This window comes from the organism of the source record quoted next, unplaced genomic scaffold (assembly GCF_019419815.1).
Source record: "Pyrus x bretschneideri cultivar Hongxiangsu unplaced genomic scaffold, Pyrus_bretschneideri_v1 Contig42, whole genome shotgun sequence".
In the NCBI taxonomy this organism is placed as follows: domain Eukaryota; kingdom Viridiplantae; phylum Streptophyta; class Magnoliopsida; order Rosales; family Rosaceae; genus Pyrus; species Pyrus x bretschneideri.
The window spans coordinates 2252053-2272803 of record NW_025999746.1 but is presented as its reverse complement, the minus strand read 5'-3'; the positions used below and the strand labels follow the sequence as shown (position 1 = coordinate 2272803).

General features: G+C 37.5%; 1 protein-coding gene across 1 annotated transcript; it reads right to left on the bottom strand.

Annotated features, from left to right (window-relative positions):
- Positions 1-13175: 13175 nt before the first annotated feature.
- On the bottom strand, positions 13176-15647 carry LOC103950140 (aluminum-activated malate transporter 10-like). The gene is made up of 6 exons (XM_009361297.3): positions 15205-15647; positions 14940-15080; positions 14567-14839; positions 14340-14455; positions 14048-14191; positions 13176-13692 (listed from the first exon to the last, which is right to left on the bottom strand). The coding sequence occupies exons 1-6, from the start codon at positions 15548-15550 to the stop codon at positions 13222-13224; spliced, it is 1491 nt and encodes a 496-aa protein (XP_009359572.3). The 5' UTR covers positions 15551-15647; the 3' UTR covers positions 13176-13221.
- Positions 15648-20751: the final 5104 nt, after the last annotated feature.

Below are 20751 nucleotides of genomic sequence, written 5' to 3'. Positions count from 1 at the left end.
AAGAGAGCACTAATTAATACGCCCGTTTTGGACTGGTTTGCTAAGAGGGTATATGCCGTATAAAATAAGTGGATCGGATTAAATTAGTTTGGTCCAATTTAATACGAGAAAGCGTCAAACACCCGTTTTTGTATTAATAATCTTATCCAGTATTATATACGGTGTACCAAACAGAGCGTAAGGCACCACATTCCCCCGCATAAACAATTCGGTACGCTGGAGATTATGTGACTGCTTAATTAAATCAAATAAAAAACAATCACACACAAAAATCACAACAAAATGAAATAAAATAAATCTGTACAAATTAGCAGACGCACCTTGAAGCATTGCTGCGAACAGTAGTTGAGTTGCACCGAGGGAATGTATACTGCAAAAATTGCTTCTGGCAGCTGCAATTAAAGCAAAATAAAAACAAAAAATTGTATAAATTAAAATCGGAAAATTTTCCAGAAATAAATAAAATAAATTAGCGAGCTTTGGTGATGAACATCACACATTTCCTTTAACAAGAATATCATTTTTCATAGTCAGTTGACTCATTTTGGTAAGGGTTAAATATGAATTCTGATTTTAACATATTTCGAGTCAATAGTTTTCAATTTTGGAACTCTCAAATCAAATTGGACATTCAAAATTTTAAATTTTGAAATCCCAAATTTTTTTTTTTCTGACAAAATTAAAATTTATTTTAAGATTCAGAAAGCTCTAAAATTATAGTACCTACAAATTGAGTTTTCAAGCTTAAAATGCCTAAGGTAACTGGCCTTATGTTGAAATAATTATGTCAAAGTGACACTCTGCTTGTTCTTCTCTTCTAAAGCCGCTGAATTCCCGCTATAGTTTCTTCATGTTTTCAGTATGAACTTTTAATTTTGACCCTTCAAATTGTTGCGAATATTCAATGTTTAATGTTATTATTTAAAGAATTTTGAAATAAAACCGAAAGTTTTCCAAAATTATGATTTTTCCAAATTGGAATGGATGTTGAAATTAAAATTCTTTGGAATGGAATTGAAAAACAATTCTCATTCTGAAGATATTTTGGATTAAAATTGGAACCCTTGAATCCAATTCAATTCATCTGAAAATCAAACCTAAGTTATCTTAAGTGTCACATCCTAACCCGGGGGGGGCCCACTTCCCGAGCCCGCTCCACCACCGTAACACGATATTATCCGCTTTGGGCCCCGACCACGCCCTCACGGTTTTGTTTCTGGGAACTCACACGAGAACTTCCCAATGGGTCACCCATCATGAGAGTTCTCTCGCGCGCTACTCGCTTAACTTCGAAATTCCCATGGAACTCGAAGCCAGTGAGCTCCCAAAAGGTCTCGTGCTAGGTAGAGATGGGAATATACATATAAGGATCACTCCCCTGGGCGATATGGGATGTCACAATCCACCCCCCTTAGGGACGGAACCCGAAGCCAGTTAGCTCCCAAAAGGCCTCGTGCTAGGTAGAGATGGGAATATACATATAAAGATCACTCCCCTGAGCGATGTGGGATGTCACAATCCACCCCCCTTAGGGGCCCGACGTCCTCGTCGGCACACCACGGCCAGGGTTAGGCTCTGATACCAAATTGTCACATCCCGGCCCGGGGCGAAACCATTTCCCAGGCCCGACACCACCGTAGCACAATATTGTTCGCTTTGGGCCCCCAGCACACCCTCACGGTTTTGTTTCTGCGAACTCACACGAGAACTTCCCAATGGGTCACCCATCCTGGGAGTGCTCTCGCACGCTACTCACTTAACTTCGGAGTTCCATGGAACTCGAAGTCAGTGAGCTCCCAAAAGGCCTCGTGATAGGTAGGGATGAGAATATACATATAAAGATCACTCCCCTGGTCGATGTGGAATGTCACAATAAATTGTCACATCCTAGCCTGGGAAGGACCACTTCCCGGGCCCGTTCCACCACCGTACCACGATATTGTCCGCTTTGGGCCCCGACCACGCCCTCACGGTTTTGTTTCTAGGAACTTACACGAGAACTTCCCAGTGGGTCACCCATCATGGGAGTGCTCTCGCATGCTACTCGCTTAACTTCTGAGTTCCCATAAAACCCGAAGCCAGTGAGCTTCCAAAAGGCCTCGTACTAGGTAGAGATGGGAATATACATATAAGGATCACTCCCCTGGGCGATGTGGGATGTCACATTAAGAATTAGTCCGATAAAAACATATAGAGAATTTTTATTTGAACCCACATTATGTAGATCTACACCGATTTAATAAGGAATGTACGTTTTTATTTTATTTTATTTTATTTTAAATCAAATTAATTGTCATATTATATTAAGTGTCAACCATTGATGTTGGGCCAATCTAATGGTTTAAAACTTGTGTAGAAAAAAAATATAGTACCATGAATCCACCTTCTGTGTGTGTGTGTGAGAGAGGGAGAGTGTGAGAAACATTATTATTAGGTGATTCACCTGCCAATTTAGTTCATAAATTATCACCTTAGTAAAAATTAGGTCTAAAAACTTTTTTTTCTTCAGAAAAATCAAACTTTAAATTATAAAAATTTGCCAACTACATCCCTAATATTGACACACCCCAACCGAGATCAGGGCATGCTGGCCGTCACGTGGAAGTGACGTAGCCATGTGCACAGTGTGGAAGCTAAAGACAGTAATATAAAAGTACGAATAATTTAAAACTAGCAAATATAATGTGATGAAGTATGTGCTAGCGAAAGTAAGACGCTGAATTCAGAGCTTAAAGCCTACAGCAGTCCAAAAGAAACGATACAACAATAGTGCACCCGAAGGTGACCCTACATAGGTGAGTGTCTGTTAGAATACCGGGACGTCCTCCGGGAAAACCACCAAACCCGCTAAGCTACTAGAACCTGGAAGGGCGCAAAACAAAAGCGTGAGTGGGCAAAAACAAATTCTTTGAAAACCAATTCATAAAATACATTCTAACCCCTCGCCGTAAAACCTGTATACTTCCCAGAAAATAAACACATATACGTAGATATGCCAAGTCATGCTCAAGGGTATGCCAATCATGCTCACAGGTATGCCATCACAAACCTTATAATATCATGCATGTGCTCAGGTATAAATCACATCAATAGCATAATAATCTGGCAGCCGGAATCCCCTAAGTGACCTGTACGGCTGAATCTAGAGCTCAAATCTCAAACTCAATCACTAAACCTGCCCACGAGTCGGAACCACCTATAGTGGTCTGTACGGCAGGCCTGGGTGTAATACATATGAACGCTCTAGTGCTACGATCATGTGAAGGCTGTGCGAATAATCGCGGGTCACCTACGAGTCGGAACCACCTATAGTGGTCTGTACCACAAGACTGTGCACCTAACTTGGATTCAAGCTGAGCGTGTGGTGCGGGAGGTGAACAACACGTGAAGGACTGTGCCCTACTCTGGGCGGGAGCACTAACACCGGGGGAGCAGGTTATGAGCTCTCTAAGCATCTCTAACCGCTATTTAATGCAATCTTTAAATAACGCTTACCTGGCACTTACCTATGCCTCCACAGCACCAACAAATATATATATGACATATGCATAATCGAATATATAATTAAACGTATATGCCACTAATCATGCATAACCATCAATCATATAAAAGAATGGCATAAAACGAAGCATTTATACTAATTTCTGGGAAATAATATGTATATAGGTATATACGGAAAACAAAAACCCACTCACTGGTATGTGGAAGGGTCGTAGCCCCCCTGCCTCGAGTGTGCACGCTCGTCCTCGAGATACGTGTCACCTATATGCGAATTAACTATAAAAACGTTAACTTTAAAGCACATAACCGTCCGTTCAAAATAACTTCTCATACATTGCTCAAAATGGACAAATGAATATACCAACGTGATCTACACAACCTCACGATCACACCCATATTTTAAAAATAATTTTTGGACCTCCCACGCGCTCTCACGCGCCAAAACAGGCACGGACCCACGCGCCCCCACGCGCGGCCACGTGCCAGGCACACTGACGGCGTCAAGTGACGCCGTCAGGAATATTCCATTAACCCAACGGAATATTCCATTAAACCTAACTGACGTCGTCACTGCCGTTAGGAATATTCCGTTAAACCTTAACGGAATATTCTCCCTTCTTCTCCGATCAACCCTCGCCGGACTCCGGCCACCGGAAAAACTAGGAAAGTTTAAACCCACTATTCTCCATCGTTTTTCATCCATTTTTCACGTATTTTAGACCAAAATGAAGCCCTAAACCTCATCTACCACGTTGAACTAGTTTTAGAGCCTAAAAACAACGGAATCAAACTTTCTAAAAATATGAAAATCCGGCTAAACTTACAGTTCGTGATTTCGACGTCCAAATCAGTCCAACGATACACTCCCAAGCTCTTTGGGACCTCACAAGGACATCTACAAGCTTAACATTTACAGAAACACGCAAGAATGAGTTTGCATGAATAGTGCACAAATCGGAAAACCTCGAATCGACGTGAAAATGGTGGTTTCCCCTACCTGAAAATGGTACGTCAATGCTCCCCTCGACCTCACGATCACAACTACAGCCTTGGTTTCCTCGATCTGTGTGAAATATGGCAGGTGTGTGTGTGTCCGTACCAGTTTAAGGAAGAGGAAGAAGAAGAATAAGGACTCGGGGGAGAGAGAGAGACAGGGAAAGTGACAGAGGAAGAGGGAGAATGAGACAGTGTGTGTGCAGGTGTGGGTGTGGTCCAACACATGCCACACACACACACAAAATAACCAAATAACATAACAAGACAAACTAGGGGTAAAACGGTCAAATCACATGTACGTTTCGATAATTCCAGGACGGGATGTCACAAATATTATATTCAAAGCTACTATATTCAATTTTCCGTCAATTTAAGTCACGTTACTTGCAAGTGATACACATTGGAGGGTAGACGGGTAATTTTTCATAAAGAAATTGTGTATGGAGTTAATTTTGGAGGGTAAATTAGACGTTAAATTTTCAACTTATATGAAATGTCAAGGGCTTATAGGCGAAGAAATAACGGTATTGCACTCTAAAGTGTGTCAATTGATTTTAGTTGACGAAAATTTGGATAAAATAGCTTTAAATATATTAGTAGGGATGAAATTAGCAATTTTTAATGAATTTAGGGACATATTTTACCAAAACAATAATTTAAGTACCTAATTTTCACTGAGGTGATAGTTGAGAGACTAAATTAGCATTTCACTCTTATTATTTGTTTTTTTAGAAAGAGTGCTGATAATCCCACCCCATTGTCCTATTTTCCCACCCACATTTTAATAAAAATCTTAAAAGTATTATTAACATGTTTATCATTTTATCAAAAGACTACTAATCCCCTACCCCATTTCTCTCCCCCTCTCTCTACGTCCTCATTTCTCGCTCCCCAATTCTTCTCTATCTTCAATTTCATTTCTCTTATTGGCTTCTGCACCGACTGCCACAGCCGGAAGCATGGACTATCAAGGGGAGCACAACAGAGTTGTTGTGATGGAGGAAGGGCAAGAGGACTTGTCCTCTCCTCTCGGCCACATCACATCACGTCTCTCGTTTGGAGCTTAAATTTCAATTTTCTATTGATTTTGAATGGTATCATGGAGATTGAAGCGTCATCACAATGGTAATCAATTTTTTAATTTCTTTCTTTTGACCTCGAACTTCATTGGTTGATAGTTGCTACAAGAGCAAATGATTTGTTGCAGTAATATATAATCTAGAGATTCATAGCTTGTGGAACAAGATTGAGAAAATGGAATTTGAGAAGAACTGCAAGGTTACTCATCTTCTTTTCTACTTGGACCTCCGTTGATTGATTTTCTCGAGGCAAGTGTGTATCTGTCAGTTGTTAATGTTAAAGAATCATGGAATACTTTACGTCCACTAATACTGATTTCTCTATGGGCATTGTTGAGTTGAAGGTAATCTTAGTCTATTAAAATTCTTGATTTTCACAAGTTTAATTAAGGTATTGGATTTTGGTGTTTTGGGTTGCCAAAGTAATGCATTTTGCTAGAAGTTCCAGAGAGACTAGGGGTGGAAGCAGGATAATGATGGGGTGGTGGTGTGATAAAGGTTATTTTAGAAATAATAGCGGGTGGGAAAATAGAATTTTAATTTATTTTTATTTTTATAGTGGATGAGGTGGGAAAATAGAACATTGGGGTGGGTCTAGCATCACTCTTTTAGAAAACGTCAAAAGTTAGAAGCTTGGGGAATAAACAAGGACTAATGAAGGTATGAAAATGGAAAATATGGGTTCCAACCGGCGGGCGGACGAGGAAAGAGAGAAAGTTAGTATGGAAGGGAGTTGACAGAAGAACGAGCAAAGTCATCATCGACAGCAAAGCCGACGAAGTATTGCAATTCCTCTTCGAATTAAGGGGAAAGAGAAAAGAGGGAAGAGAAATAGACAGAAAAAGTGGGGGTGGATGGTGGTCGTCGATGACATCAAGGAGAAATGTTATGATTCAAGGGGAAAAATGGGGGAGTGAGTGTTGATTTTCAATTGGTTTTGAGTTCTACTATTCCTTGAATAATGCTCCGTGGCTGAAAAAAAGTAGCACGTCATTTTGAAAATCTAATTGAAACGGGACATACGTTTGAACAATTGAATTAGAAACTATGAGCAGAAACACCACTAACCCAACAAACCGGTCCAAGAGCCAAAGCTCGATGTCTAAGGCTCTATCCGGATTCGGGAAGGTGTTAGGAAGTCGAAGAAGAGCATTGATGTGAGGAAGCTGGAGAAGGGTGGTTGCTTAGGGAGGACCGATCTGTGAGAATTGTGTGCAAATTCTTTTGCTGGTCGTCGATTTTTTTCTTTTTTCTTTCAATTATGGTTACGTTAGTTCAAGTTTTCAATTCTTCAATGGCTTAAATCTAATAAACAGTCATTGTGGTAATAAGGTAATCGAAAAATGGCTCCAATGGTTAAAAAAATTATGATTTAAACTCTTGTAGTGTAGTCCATTAACAAATTTAGTTCAAAAGTAATTATTCGTTAAATGTATCTTAAATACAAAGGTAAAAATGTACATTAACATGTGTATCTTCTTCTTCCTCATCTCTCTACTCTCTGTAGTTTGTATTTTCACAAGGAGGTGGATTGTTTGCCGTCTCATTTCCAAACTTTTCTCATGCCCTTCAATTTGTGTGGTCACGGTTAAACCACTTCAACATTTTATATTCCTATTACTTTTTGTTTTATTATTTCTATAAAAAAATTAATATAAAATATTGACATAACTTAACCGTAACCGCACATCACAAAAGAACATGAAGAGAATGTTAAAATAGAAGAACCGACAATCCATCTCCTTTTCGCAAAACTAGGTCTGAGAAGTATGCCTTGTTTCTATTTCTTCGTATCTCTCCTTGCGGATCCAACGGACCATCAAATCTTGATCGTCCATAAAAACACACAAAACGATGCAGCACCACCTTTTTCTTCTGTTCACTAAATGCTCTCTCTTGTTTCTATCTCTGTTCATTGCCTCCATCTCCAACCTTCTTCTTCGATTTTGTTATCATTAGTTCTAGTGAGTCCTTAATAGGAAAAACATAAAACAATTATTGTGGTTTTTTATTTATTTATTTTTTTTGGATAAATTACATTATACCCCTTAAGGTATCGGTACAATTATAACATCATACAATATCTTTAAACATTTCAATCTCATATATTTACTATTATTTTATTTCAATTTTATACAACTGTTACAAGGTCTGTTAAATCAACCGTTAAGTGATGACATAAAAAATATGAGATCTTCGTTTGTGCTGTCATAACTGCTACATTTGTATCACGTGGCTAAACGCTTAATAACAAATTTAGAATATTAAAATAATTAATTAAAGAAAAGTAAAAAGAAAAAACGAAAAAATCTAGAAAAAAAAAAAAAAAAAAACCAAAAATCCCAATCTTCATCTTCCTCAACCGAGCCTACTCCTTCTTCCATCTCCCATCACCCAACCCTTCCCCATTAATTCTACACCTACATCTCTAACCCAAAATTTGCAATAAATTACTCACACAATGAAGACTTTCTTCAATTCGCGCAACAAGCAAGTCTCTAACATATGGGTTAGCAGCGAGTTCAGATCTAGGTTGGTCAAGCAGCAGATGGAACTGGGTTCAGATTTGAGTTTTCCTTCGAGTTGCGAATCGGGCTGGTGGGTCCCAATCAGGCAACGACGACTTCGAGGTTTTACCATGATGGCGATGTGCGACTTCTACAATCCACCTCCATCAAAATCTTGAAGGCAGCCGAGAGTTCTATGCACGGAGGCGCTCTCGTCGTTGTCCCGATTAGTTCGACTGATGCACATTCGTTCATCGGGGTCCCAGTTCTTATCGACAAGGGCATCCATGAGAACCCTAGCAAGGAATTTGGAATTTTGGGTTAGAGATGAAGGTGCAGAATTAATGAGGAAAGGAAGGGTGATGGGAGATGAAAGAAGGGGGTGAGCTCAAGTGGGGAAGATGAAGATTGGTTTTTTTTATTTTTTATTTTTATTTTTATAGTTTTCTTTAATTAAATTATTTTAATATTCTAAATTTTTTATTAAGTGTTTAAAACCACGTGGCACAAAAGTGGCAGCTATGTCAGCACAAATGAGAATTTCATATTTGTCATATCATCACTTAACAGTTAATTTAATAGACTTTGTAACGGTTGTATGAAATTGAAATAAAATAATAGTAAATGTATGAGATTGAAATATTTTAAAGATGTTGTACGAGGTTGCAATTGCACCGAGACCTAAGAGGGTAAAATATAATTTACCCTTTTTTTCAGAACATTGACATGGAGAAAGGCAAGGAAAATTTTTGGGTCTCATATCACTGAAACTAAGAAAAAAAAATATTTCTAATCACTTATCGGTGGTCAAATGCAATCAAAGAGGAACAACAAAGAGATTAGAAAGAGAGAGAGAGAAAAAAAAAAAGAGTTATGGGACTATGGCGGTAGTGCTATGAACAGAAAGAGAAAGTGGAGACGAAATTGATTAGAAGAAACTAGAAAGGGAAGAGGCAACCTCATTTTGTGTGAAAAAGAGGATTTTATTTGTAGTCGTTCGATTTGCCTGAACAGCTAAGATTCAAGGATCTATCGGATCAGTAGAGTAAGATCAAGAGAGGATCTTAGTCCTTTGCAGGAATCTGGTGTTGTTTTGGTAGCCCAAGAGAGGGAAGTTCTAGTCACTTTTTCCATGTTCTTTGACAAGTCAAGCTCTGGACCCAAGCACTTGATTCTGGACACAAATCTTCTCCAAATCTAAGCCTAGGGATTAATAAATTCGGGCCATTGAAATTTGATCAAACGGCTATAAACTGGGGACCTCCCTAAAAGTTATAATAATTGTAACCGTTGGACCAAATTTCAATAGCCCGGATCTATTGAACTCTAGGCTCAGATCCGGAGAGGATTTGTGTCCCTTGATTCTGACTCTGATAATGTTAGTCTCTACATCTCTCTCTAGAAACTGCATATGACTTCCTCTGATAAAAAGGCCTAAACTTTCCTTGATTAGGCAGAGAAGAAAGACGAGGAAGAAGGAAGAAGAAGGTGCACACATCAAAGTACATTTTTATCTCTGCATTTAATAGGCATTTAACGAAAAAAAATCACTTTTCGACTAAATTTATTAATGGACTATACCACAAGGGATTAAGGGCTGGTTTGGTATTGCTGTGCTTTGAAAAAAAGCTGCTGTGAGAATAAGTGGCTGTGTTGTGAGAATAAGCGACTGTGAAATAAAGCCAGTAAAGTGTTTGGTAAACTTTTTTGTAAAAGTGCTTTTGGAAACAAAAAGCAGTATCATAGTGTTTGGTAAACTTTTTTGTAAAACAGCTGTGACTGTGTGAAATGACCAAAAAGGGTATATTACTAGATGTGCTATTAATTTAATTTTATTAACAAATAAAAGTGAATTACTAAATATATTTTATTTTTAGAAGAAAAATATTTATAAACTTTATCTTAAATATTAATTAGTATGACAAACTACTTTAATAGAAATATTTTAGAGTGAATAGCTAGGATTCATTAGTACAATATTGTTAATGTACTTGAAAGTAGTCTAATTAGATGCATTCATCAAACTTGTTGCTATTCTATTTCTTAATGCCTCTATCTCATGTGATCTTTCAACTTGATAATTTTGATATTCATCATCATCATCATCACTACTATCGCTTTCTTCACAAAAGTCCCTGTGGTCATCCAAATGACGATCACGTTCAGAATACCTCCGTATGTAGTTATGAAGAGCCATTGTAGCAATGACAATCTTCACTTGCTTATTGAACGAGTAATTAGGCATATCCAATTAATTTTTTCCACAAACCATATCACCCTTCCCCAATTAATTTTTCCCCACCCTCCATCCCCAATTGTTTTTCCCGACACCCATTCCCTCATCCCTTTGCTCTTCCCACCCCTCTTTCCCTAATCTCCCCATCCCTAATTTGAAAAATCCAAACAAATAAATGAGAAGCTTACCTGGAGAAATCTGGAGAACGAGAGAACGAGTTCGCTAGTTTTTGGAACGACAGAACGAGAGAACGAGAGAACGAGAGAGAGCCTGAGGTTCGGGTTATGAGAGAGAGCTCTGAGGTGAAGAGCGTGTGAGAGAGTTCTGGAGAAAGGCGAGAGCGTCGGTGAAGGGAAAGTCGAGGGCAGTTTTGGGTTATGGTTATTTCATTAAACCTGGACACTGTTCACCTGTGTGTGGGTGAAAATAAGCTGCTTTTGGAAGCTGCAAATTGTAGCTTCTTGTCATCTCTCTGTTTTGGGCTTTTTTTCACCCTCAACTTTGAAAAAAAGCTGCTTTTTAAAGTTTACCAAACACCAAAAATTTTCATAGCTTTTTTTCATAGTAGCTTTTTTTTTAAGCACCTCAATCCCAAACAGGCCCTAAATCCTAATTCTTTTACCACATGGACCATCTTCCAATTACCTTAAATTTTCAGAAGTTGTCAATTTCTGATATGCTTTTGATTCAATTGTACTTGTTTCTGTTTTCTGTATTAGTAGGTTTTTAAGGGGGATATTGTTAGGATGCCAAATGGATAAGATTGGATTGTTGAGGTTGTTAAAGGTGGTTAAAAGTTATTAAAGGGTAGCTTAAGGAGTAAGCTAGGAAGTTATTATAAATAGCAGCAGCTGTAATAATTAGAGAGTTATGTTGATGATTGTAATAGTCTTTGTGTAACACAAGAAGGTATTTTGCAATTGATAAAGAAGTGGAGTTGGGTTTTAACATTAGTATCGAGCCAGTCGTTTGTCCATCTCAATCATTTCCTCGTTGTATGCTGCGTCTAGCTTTGAGTAAATCTATGGAAACTTGCGTCTCGAACCTAGAGGCCTCGTTTGCAAATTTTTGAAATAAACTCAAGGCCGCTCAACACAAATTCAAGGCACGCCAAGCTGTGATCTTGCAGCAACTGCAGTTACTTATGGCAAGAGGTAGGTGTTGGATTGGTCGGTCAATTTTTAAAGCTAACCCATGTAGATCCTCATTTCCAGGAGGGTATGAACCCTAATATTTTCCTCTTTGCTGTGAAATCGAATCAAGTTGTTCTCAAGCTTTCCATGAGGAAAAGGTTCGTGCCCGAGAGAAAACAGATGCTTTTTTTTTTTTCCAAATTCGTCCAAGATGCAAGCCCAAGACTCATCCTTGTTTATGACCCATATTGAAGAAATTCAAGAAGGGCCGTTTATCTGTTTAGGCCTTCTTCAATTGTTTGGGCACATGTTCATTTCTGATTGAATACCATGCAGGACTTACTGTTTTTCTTTTACAGTCAAGCATTATTCATATTCATTAGGCAATTCTATTGGCACCCCAAACTACTCCAAACACCACGCATCTAATCTTTCCTTTTAAAATCCCACTTTTAGCCATTAAAAAAAAAAAAAAATCAGAAACCCAGCAATGAGCCACCACACTGCTGGCAACCATTATGACGAGAAATTTTTAATTATGACGGGAATACAAGTGGTACACCACTTGTTTTAATCGAAGTGGTGGGAAATTTCATTTTTTAAGTTTTTAACTTTTTAGCACATATATCCCACCATTTGTACAATAACACGTGGTGTACCATCCCGTATACCGGTTACATTGAAAAATCTCTCCACCACGACCACCCTCTCACTGCGCTACAAACACCACCCAATCAGGCTGTCATCTGCCTTGCCAGTGCATGCGTCACCACTGGTCATTTTGTCCCCAATCTTCACCCCAATTTATAATGTTTCATTGTCATGTTTGTAGTTTATTGACTTAGCTTTGGAATTGAGATGGCTACGCTAGGTAAAAGTTCATGGCTTCCTTCCGCTTGGCCAAATACAGATAGAAAGAGCGAATGAAAGAGATAGAAAGGAGGAGATGTTACCGGCCACTAGAAGATTTGGGGTGGGTGGTCGACGTTGAGTGGCCCCTGGTGGGTAGGTGGGGTGGCTAACCTGCTGGGGTTTTTAGTTTTTTGGGAGTTTAACTAAGGGCAGTATTGGAAGTTTAGGAGCAAAACATCAAATGTGGGGTGTTGGTATTGCTGTACTTTGAAAAAAAACTACTTCTGCAGTGTTGTGAGAATAAGCAGCTGTGAAATAAAGTAGCAGAGTGTTTGGTAAACTTTTTTGTAAAAGTGCTTTTGAAAAAAAAAAAAGTAGTATTATAGTGTTTGGTAAACTTTTATGTAAAATAGATGTGAAAAAAAACCAGTTTTTCAAAACTGAGTTTTGCAGCTTCTTGTTTTTGGCTTTTTTTCACCCAAAATTGTGAAAAAAAGCTGAAGCTGAATGTTTACCAAACACAAAAACAGTTTCCAACTTTTTTTAGAATCATCTCAATACCAAACTAGACCTTAGTAGCTTGTGGAGTTGCGTATAAAAGTACCCTATTCATTTCTTTTCTTTTTCATTCATCGAAAGGCTAATTTGCTAATTTGTTATAAAAAATTATTATTTTGGTGTAAAGATATTGAGTTCAAATAAAATTTTCCTAAAATAAAATGCCATTTGGATTTTAAAATCTCAGATCAATGTATACGCGGTGATCAAATTTAAGTTTGATTAATTGAAATATTTTGAATAATGTTCCGAGTTGTTAGATTGGTATAATTTACAGCACCACCTCATTACTATATATTTCTTGCTCCCTTTTTGGCAACGCAATCTGCGAAGAAAAATAATCAATGTACAAAACTATCTCAAACCCTTTGGAGGGCACTTTGATCTGGTATAACTTTGTTAGTAGTCTGATTCTGATTCGCCTTCCGATCGCCCACTGCCTTGAATTCGGCCAGCTTTGCCAGCTCTTGAACTGCACTAACCATGCCTTCAATCCTGGCAACAATCTCAACCAGCAGAGAAGTTAAAGTCACAAGTGGAATTATGTCCATGAGAGCAACTGCTGCTGCTTCTGCTTTTGTTTTGTTGTTGTTTCCAGGACTTTCGGGTTCTTGCAGAGGCGGCTGTGGATTAATGAATAATTTAGGCAGAGATTTCAAGTCCTCTTGGAGCTTCAAAACTGAATTGTTCATTTCTCCAACGAGGAGATCTATTGCAGATGATTTCTTCATTGTTTTCATAGTCCTTGCTAGTTCTTTTATCACCATTGAGGAGTCTGAGCTTACTTTTATGGCAGTGTTGCTGATATGCGTCTTTGTGAGCTCAGATACCTGTAAATTCATATGAAAGTGGATTTGAGTCATTCTTGTTCTAATAAAAACGTTTTTAGATAACTGAAAGTGCTTAATTCATATGAAAGTGGTTCAATTTACGTCATTCTTGCGCTAATAAAAGCATTTTTAAATAATTGAAAACGTTTTTGATAGCGTCCAACCAAACAAGTCAGAAAAACTCGTTTATGGGTTATAAGAGCACTTAGAAGTCCCATAGTGGAGAAACACTTAGTAGATTCTTCTTCATGAAGCATGAAGCAGTTCAAGTATCTTTCTAGAAAGCACTTGAAATTTAATGAGAAAATTCGATTCGTTTAGGATAAAAGCGCTTTTAGTAGACTACATAATTTACCTCATTTTTGGAACTGACACAACCGTTGAACGCCTCAATGCAATAAGCGCAGTCACGCATTAATGCCCCGATTTTAAGGTATTGATTCCACGGATGCCGGAAGTTGAATCGGCCGTGTGCCGGCTCCCATATAGCAAAATTGGCCTATAAAATGGACAATTAATGGCACTATTAGAGATATATACATATTCCTTCTTTTTTTAAAGAAAAAAAATCTCGATGATACAAGAGAATTTATTGAATCAAAAATGAAAATTACACCATGAAATTATATATGTTTCTGTTGCAATACCATGGATTCTTCTGTTGCCTTTGAACCCAAAACACATTTGTAGCCAAGCAATTTATTGTCAGATTCTTTGTCACCAGCAAAGCCTCCACTATTATTGAAATAATCTGCCACACAACCTGAAGAATATAGTGGGTAATTTTATACTGTCAGCAAAATTGTCCTAGGACAACTACACAAGTTGGGATTAAATTGTCCTAAACTTGTTGGCATTGGATTAAATTTTGTACCGTCTAAGGAATTGGCAAGCGTGTCCATGTTCCGAGTGATGAGCATGTAGAGTTCCTCCCCAGCCCAAATGGGGCAAATGATCATGGTTATGACAATGCACAAGGAAGTTCCAATGATGATGGTCGACATTCTGTGTTTGGCCAGGTCGAATAACTGATCCACTCGGTAACCCGACACCGAAATTAAGCTGAATGTGAGGATGAAGATCATGGCACCGTAATCAAATCGGGCTTTCACCGACGCTATAAATCTAGAGAAGGTTGCTGCAGAAGCTGAAGAAAAAAGAATAACAGTAACAGTAACACATTAAACTTATGTGTTCTATTTATAGCTACTACAAAGTAAAATGAGATTAATAAGACTACTACATACCTAATAAGAAAATTGAAAATCCAGTGATGAAATGCTCAACATCTTTCCCGGATTTACGCGCAATACAATGGATGCCGATGGCAAGAAATCCAGCAAGAAAAGTTCCAAAAATTCTATTTATACTTTTACTTAATGTTGCACCTGCATGCACATAACAAGTTACTAATGGGTGCTTTTCGCTTTGCGACCTTCATTGAGGAGCTAATATCCCACTCATCCTTTAAATCGTGGTAAAAAACAAATGAGAAAAATAGTCGTAACTTACCAACGGTATTTTCAAAGACAACCACAACTGTCATAACTGCCCATATGGCATTTCCTCCCGCATCTTCATATAGAGGTCTCATGGCGTAAAAGAGTGAGACAACTGTGAGGGCCACCCCAACTTTGAGGCAATGGATCACCTTTCTAGGCTCATTGTGTCCCATGTCCCAAGCTTTCTTCAGAAAGTTCCATACTTTCATAACCAATCCTACAACCAGACCCTTTAATGCAAGCCAGGCTATGCGGGGGCACCATCGTGCCTTGGTGGGAGCCAAACTTTCAGATGACCCGCCAGCCATTTTTATCTTCCACTCCATTGCGCCAATCGCTTCCTTCTCCTGAGCCATTTTAAAAAAAACGAAAATAACGAGGAAAATAGAGGATTAGACGAGCAGAACTGTACGACAGAGGGTCACGTAGATGAGAGGATTGTTGGTGAGGAAAGCGGAGCGAGTGTTGAAGTATATATATATTACAAGGGAATGACCGCAATAGTTCTGCACATTGACTTATACGGGAATGACCGCAATAGTTCTGCACATTGACTTATACGATCCAATGCAATTTCCAGTCGGGCGTTCCCGTCCACCTTCCAATATTAATATTATTATTTTACATAGACATTCCCGCCCACCATAGTAATGTCAGCAGCTATCGGCCAATGCGCTTTTTGTTTTTTGCGTTGGGTAGGTCACGACAGTGTTCAACCCTCGCATGCACTCGTTTGAGAGAATTTAAAATGATATGAAATAAGAATTAGATTTTTGTTGAAGTTCTTCAATAAAATTGTCAGAAATCAGAATAGAAAAAATATTGATTTATATAAATTATTTCCTAATTCATATGAATCAAAATAAAATCTAATGACCGGAATAACTGTGAAAATCAGTATTTTATAATTATATTTTGTGTTGTCTTATATATAAAATACATATATATGTGTCGACTAGGGTTGTATATTGGTCAACACATGATGACCAAGTACATGTATCTATGTGACTCATGAATTTTAAGCATGAGCTGTTGAGATCAGGCCTTTGGTTATCCAATTGGAGCCAAAGTTATGACGTGTCATCCATTTGGAACCAATTAGATGACTCTTTCAGCCGCCGTATCACCACCATAAATAGGTGAGTTCCTGCAAAGCTTGAGGAAGCATGCAGTGCATACAACGCGGAGAAAAAGAGAGAGCGCCAGGGTTTGTGTGTGGAAATGTTAGTTGGCTTGTCTTGCCGAAGTTTAGATTATTAAGGTGTGTGATTTATGTAATGCGTTGTAATTTTTTTTTTTTTGGTAAACGAAAATTATGAGTTATTATGAGATTTATCTATTTACAAATATATCTCTATTTCAAGTCAAGCATGTTGAATTTGTTGAAATGCTTTTGGAATTATTAATTTAGTGAAATCTAAATTATTGGAAATGTTCATGGAGCATGATAACTTTAGTGTTGCATTAATCCGAGGGATGAATGTAAAATGCACACGGAGATATTAGAGTAGGAAGGTCATTAGAAGTCACGTAATGAGTTACATTTGATGAAAGATGTAATGAACACGTAAAGGGACGATGTGATATGACATTACATGGTTAAAACTTTGATATTACATCATATTTTTATAGTGTGAATGACCCTTTTATTTTACAGATGAGTTACTTGGCCAGAGAGGAACTAAATGAGATGAGGTTGTGTTAAACAAGGGATTTAAGATTTTTTATTTTATTATTTTTTGTACACCGTTTAAGGGTTTTTGGAGTTATTTTTCTAAGAGAAGTTTGCTTTTCGTTTTATTTTTTAATCACACTCCAGACGTAGGGTTAATTTTTCCACCGACTCCAGGTCCCAGGCGTGACAATAACTAAACTATTTTATATGTTAATTATTTTTAGTAAAACTTTTATTTTATTTTTCATTTTTTTTTAGGAAAACTAATGAAAATGGCTTGAAAAGTTTTAGTTTTAATAAAATATCATGTTATAAGTTTTGTTTAATAATTACTAAAAGGCCCATATTAAAGTAGTACAACTAAAAATGACCCAACTATAATAAATTATGATTTATCAATTTTAACCCTAACTTTTTTAAGTTGAGTTCCAGATTTTCATCGTTAATAGAATTCATCGTTGTTTTGCAAACCTTCTTCTTTCTCTTTGAAAAAAAAATATAGATCCTTATGCTATTTAATTTATATTTTTTATTATTTCGTTGAAATGTGATCGTCATTATTATTCATAGTATATTCGAGGTATTGTTTTTCAATTTTTTTTCGTCAGTGGAGTTCATCATTTGTTTCTTCAGAAAATAAATTTGAGATCTGCATACTATTCAATAATAATGATGGGTCACTGTTTTTAGACAGTAAAAATAAACTGTTTCTGGATTTTAAGCAACATTGTTTCTGAAATCTAAGTCACTGTTTCTGGATTCAAATGAAATAGACACATTGTTTCTTAAATGTAAGCTAGAAAATAAATAGTGAAATTCACTGTATTTGGATTCAAAGCAAAATAAGCACCATGTTTGTTAAATATAATCAATTGATGCATAAAAGAAAAGAAACAGTCAAAAATTAAAATATAGATTGTTTCTAGAATCTAAGTCAATGTTTCTAGAATCTAAGTCACTATTTCTGAAATCTAAGCCACTATTTTTGGAATCTAAGTCACTGTTTCTGGAATTCAAGTAACTGTTTCTGGATTTTGGTTCTTTTCTTTTCAGATACAATGTTTGTTTGTGCACAGACAAAACAAACACTATATGATTGTTTTTTCTTCAGAAACAGTGTTATGTTTTGGGTTCTCCAAAAATAGTTTTATGTTTTTGTTTTTTTGTATTTTTTTTCCAGACAATTTTTGCCGGTTTCTACCATTAAACTTCTTTGAACTTGTTTCAAGGGCTTTGTTCTAATGAATGCTTCCTTTTTCAACTTTAATTTGAACTTTAATTTGATTGTTTTGAAATGGGAGAATTCGATTTGATAGGAAGACATGGAGTTATTATGGCGGTTTCGTGCTGGGTTGAGATTGGTGAAGAGTGAGGACAATATCGAATCATTTAGGGGTATTTACGGAAGTGTAGATTTGTAACTAGTTGGGCTTGTAAGTTTGATCCGTGGATAATAGTTTGGATGATTTTTTTATTAAACTTTGAGTCATTTCAGTTAAATAACATTTTGGGATGGTTTTTGGTTAAATATTTGTTGGCCTAAGCCCTTTTCATTAAGGCTTCCTTTTTCTTTTCCTTTTTACTTTTTTAGCAGAGAGAATATTTTATTTATTTATTTAGTATTAAAACTTTTATTCTTTTTGTTAGAAAATACTTTTTTTTTAACAAAAAAAATAAGGAGGGATGAGCTTAAACTTACAATAGGCTAGTAATAATGTGGTTCAAATTCGTCTTTGGCGAAAAAAGATTTTAAGACCTCTCACTTATAAGTGAAGAGGATTATCACTAAATCGTATTACTAAATGGTTGTTAAGAAAGACTCTTATTCACCCTTAAGTACATTTATGTAGAAGACTATCTTACTCACATAGATTAGTACGGATTTAATATATTAAAAATTATCTTTTATTGTCACGTAACACTATGATCTAATAGTATTCTTCTTCACTTATAATACTTATTTTTTTATTTGCTTCTATATGATAAAGAAGACCCTTAATCCCCCTAAACCTTATTAAGAATATCAACATAAAGTAAAGTAAACCAAAATAAAATTTACTTGCTTTCTCTCTTTCTCTCTCTCTCTCTCTCTCTCCCTCTTCTCCTCATTGTTGACCAAAATGCTCAAGATCTCACCCGCACCATCCTCTCCAACACCCACCACCACCACCGTCTCTCCCCCATCCTCTTCTCTCTCACCCTCCCCAGCCTCAACTCCCTCCCCCTCCCTCAGAAAACTCTCATCATCGACAACCACCACCTCGCACTCTTCCATCCCTACCATAATTCCACAACTGCCATGCCCCAGACAAAGAGACCTCGACTCCGTTCTGCTCCTCCTCTTACTCTGCGAAGTACACCAGCACAACCCGCAAGGGCTGCAAACAACACCATTCCTTGTTTCGTTCCCCACATTGTCACAATATTCCTTGGAGTTTCATAGTATTATCGGTACAAAACTTGGATTCCTAATGAATGCCATTTCCAGGAATCTCTCTCTCTCTCTCTCTCTCTCTCTCTCTTGCAATACTATGGTAAAGGTCTTGAGTGGTTTAGTTTCTTTTCTGAAAACGCTCAGCTTTGGAGAGACTGACGAAGTGAGAGAGAAGGGACCGTTAGACTCGAACATTCATTTACTTTTGCTTGGATTATATGGAGAGGCCCAAATGAATAGACTACGCCCAAGTAAGGTGGCCAAATGAATAGACCAAGCCCAAGTAAGGCCCAATGTTTGAAGAGGGATGCTACAAGCTCTACGCTATCACACACAAACACAAGTGACACTACCATTCTTTTTCTTATAATTCACGTGTCCAATTACCTTTCAAGTGAACATCACTCATTTCCTTGCACAAGAATATCATTTTCCACGTAAATAGTGTAGTCAGTTGACTCATTTTGGTAAGGGTTAAATATGAAACTAATTTTGACCTATTTCGACTCAATAGTTTTAAATTTTGGAGCACTCAAATCAAATTTGACATTTGAAATTCCAAACGTTTTTATAACATAATTGAAATTTATCTTAAGATACGGAAAGCTATGAAATTCTAATACACAGACATTGTGTCTTCAAGCTTAAACCACCCAAAATAACTGGCTCTATGTTGAAGTATTATTTCAAATAGGGTGGGTAAACGGGTATAGGAATCGCGAGTCGGGACGGGTAATGTGGGTATGGGCTGGTTCCTAGTTTTTAAAAAGAGAAATGGGGCGGGACGGGCCGGGTCTTTGAAATTTTAGGTTCGAGCTAATTCCATAAGTGTAGAAAAATGGATGCCTGGACCGGCCCGTTTGTAACATTTTGCCATTCCTATTTTCTGGCACCTTCTCGAAGACTCTCCTCTCCTCCTCATTCCTCCCCTTCGGATTTGTGATTCTCAATCTCCTCCATTTCGATCTTTCTCTCCCATAGTCTCTCTCCCTCTTTCTCCCCGAACCTCCTTCTTCTTCTTCTTTTTGTTCTTCTTCTCTTCTTCAAGTTATTAATCCCATATGGGTTTTCCACAGCTTCAAGACCACAATCTCTCTCTCTCTCTCTCTCTCCCATCCACAAATAAAGGGACCTCTGCTCTCAAAGCTTCTACCTTAAAAAAAAGCCTCCGCTGTAACCTACTAGAACCAAAAAGCTGCAATGCTTTGTGGTCAATTACTTTGTCTAGATTCTTGATAAATATGTTTCCAGTTCCTCTCTTTATAATATTAGAGTCCCGGTGTGAATACATAATCCTGATTGATTTGTTATTCATTGGAGTGAAGTTCAGAACTTCCAGTGCCCTCGCAGTATCCTGAGGACCACTATGGTTGACGTAACCATAACCGAGAAATCAGCGAGATCGGCGAGTGCTAAAGTCCCTGCAGACCCTCACCAACACAACCTGA

Bases quoted from the DNA above. Each gene is read 5' to 3' on its own strand.
- LOC103950140 (XM_009361297.3), bottom strand. From the start codon at position 15,550: ATGGCTCAGGAGAAGGAAGCGATTGGCGCAATGGAGTGGAAGATAAAA. The intron at 14,192-14,339 runs GTATTGCAACAG...TCCATTTTATAG, and splicing joins AGGCAACAGAAGAATCCATG to GCCAATTTTGCTATATGGGA. The intron at 13,693-14,047 runs GTAAATTATGTA...ATGAATTTACAG, and splicing joins GTGTCAGTTCCAAAAATGAG to GTATCTGAGCTCACAAAGAC.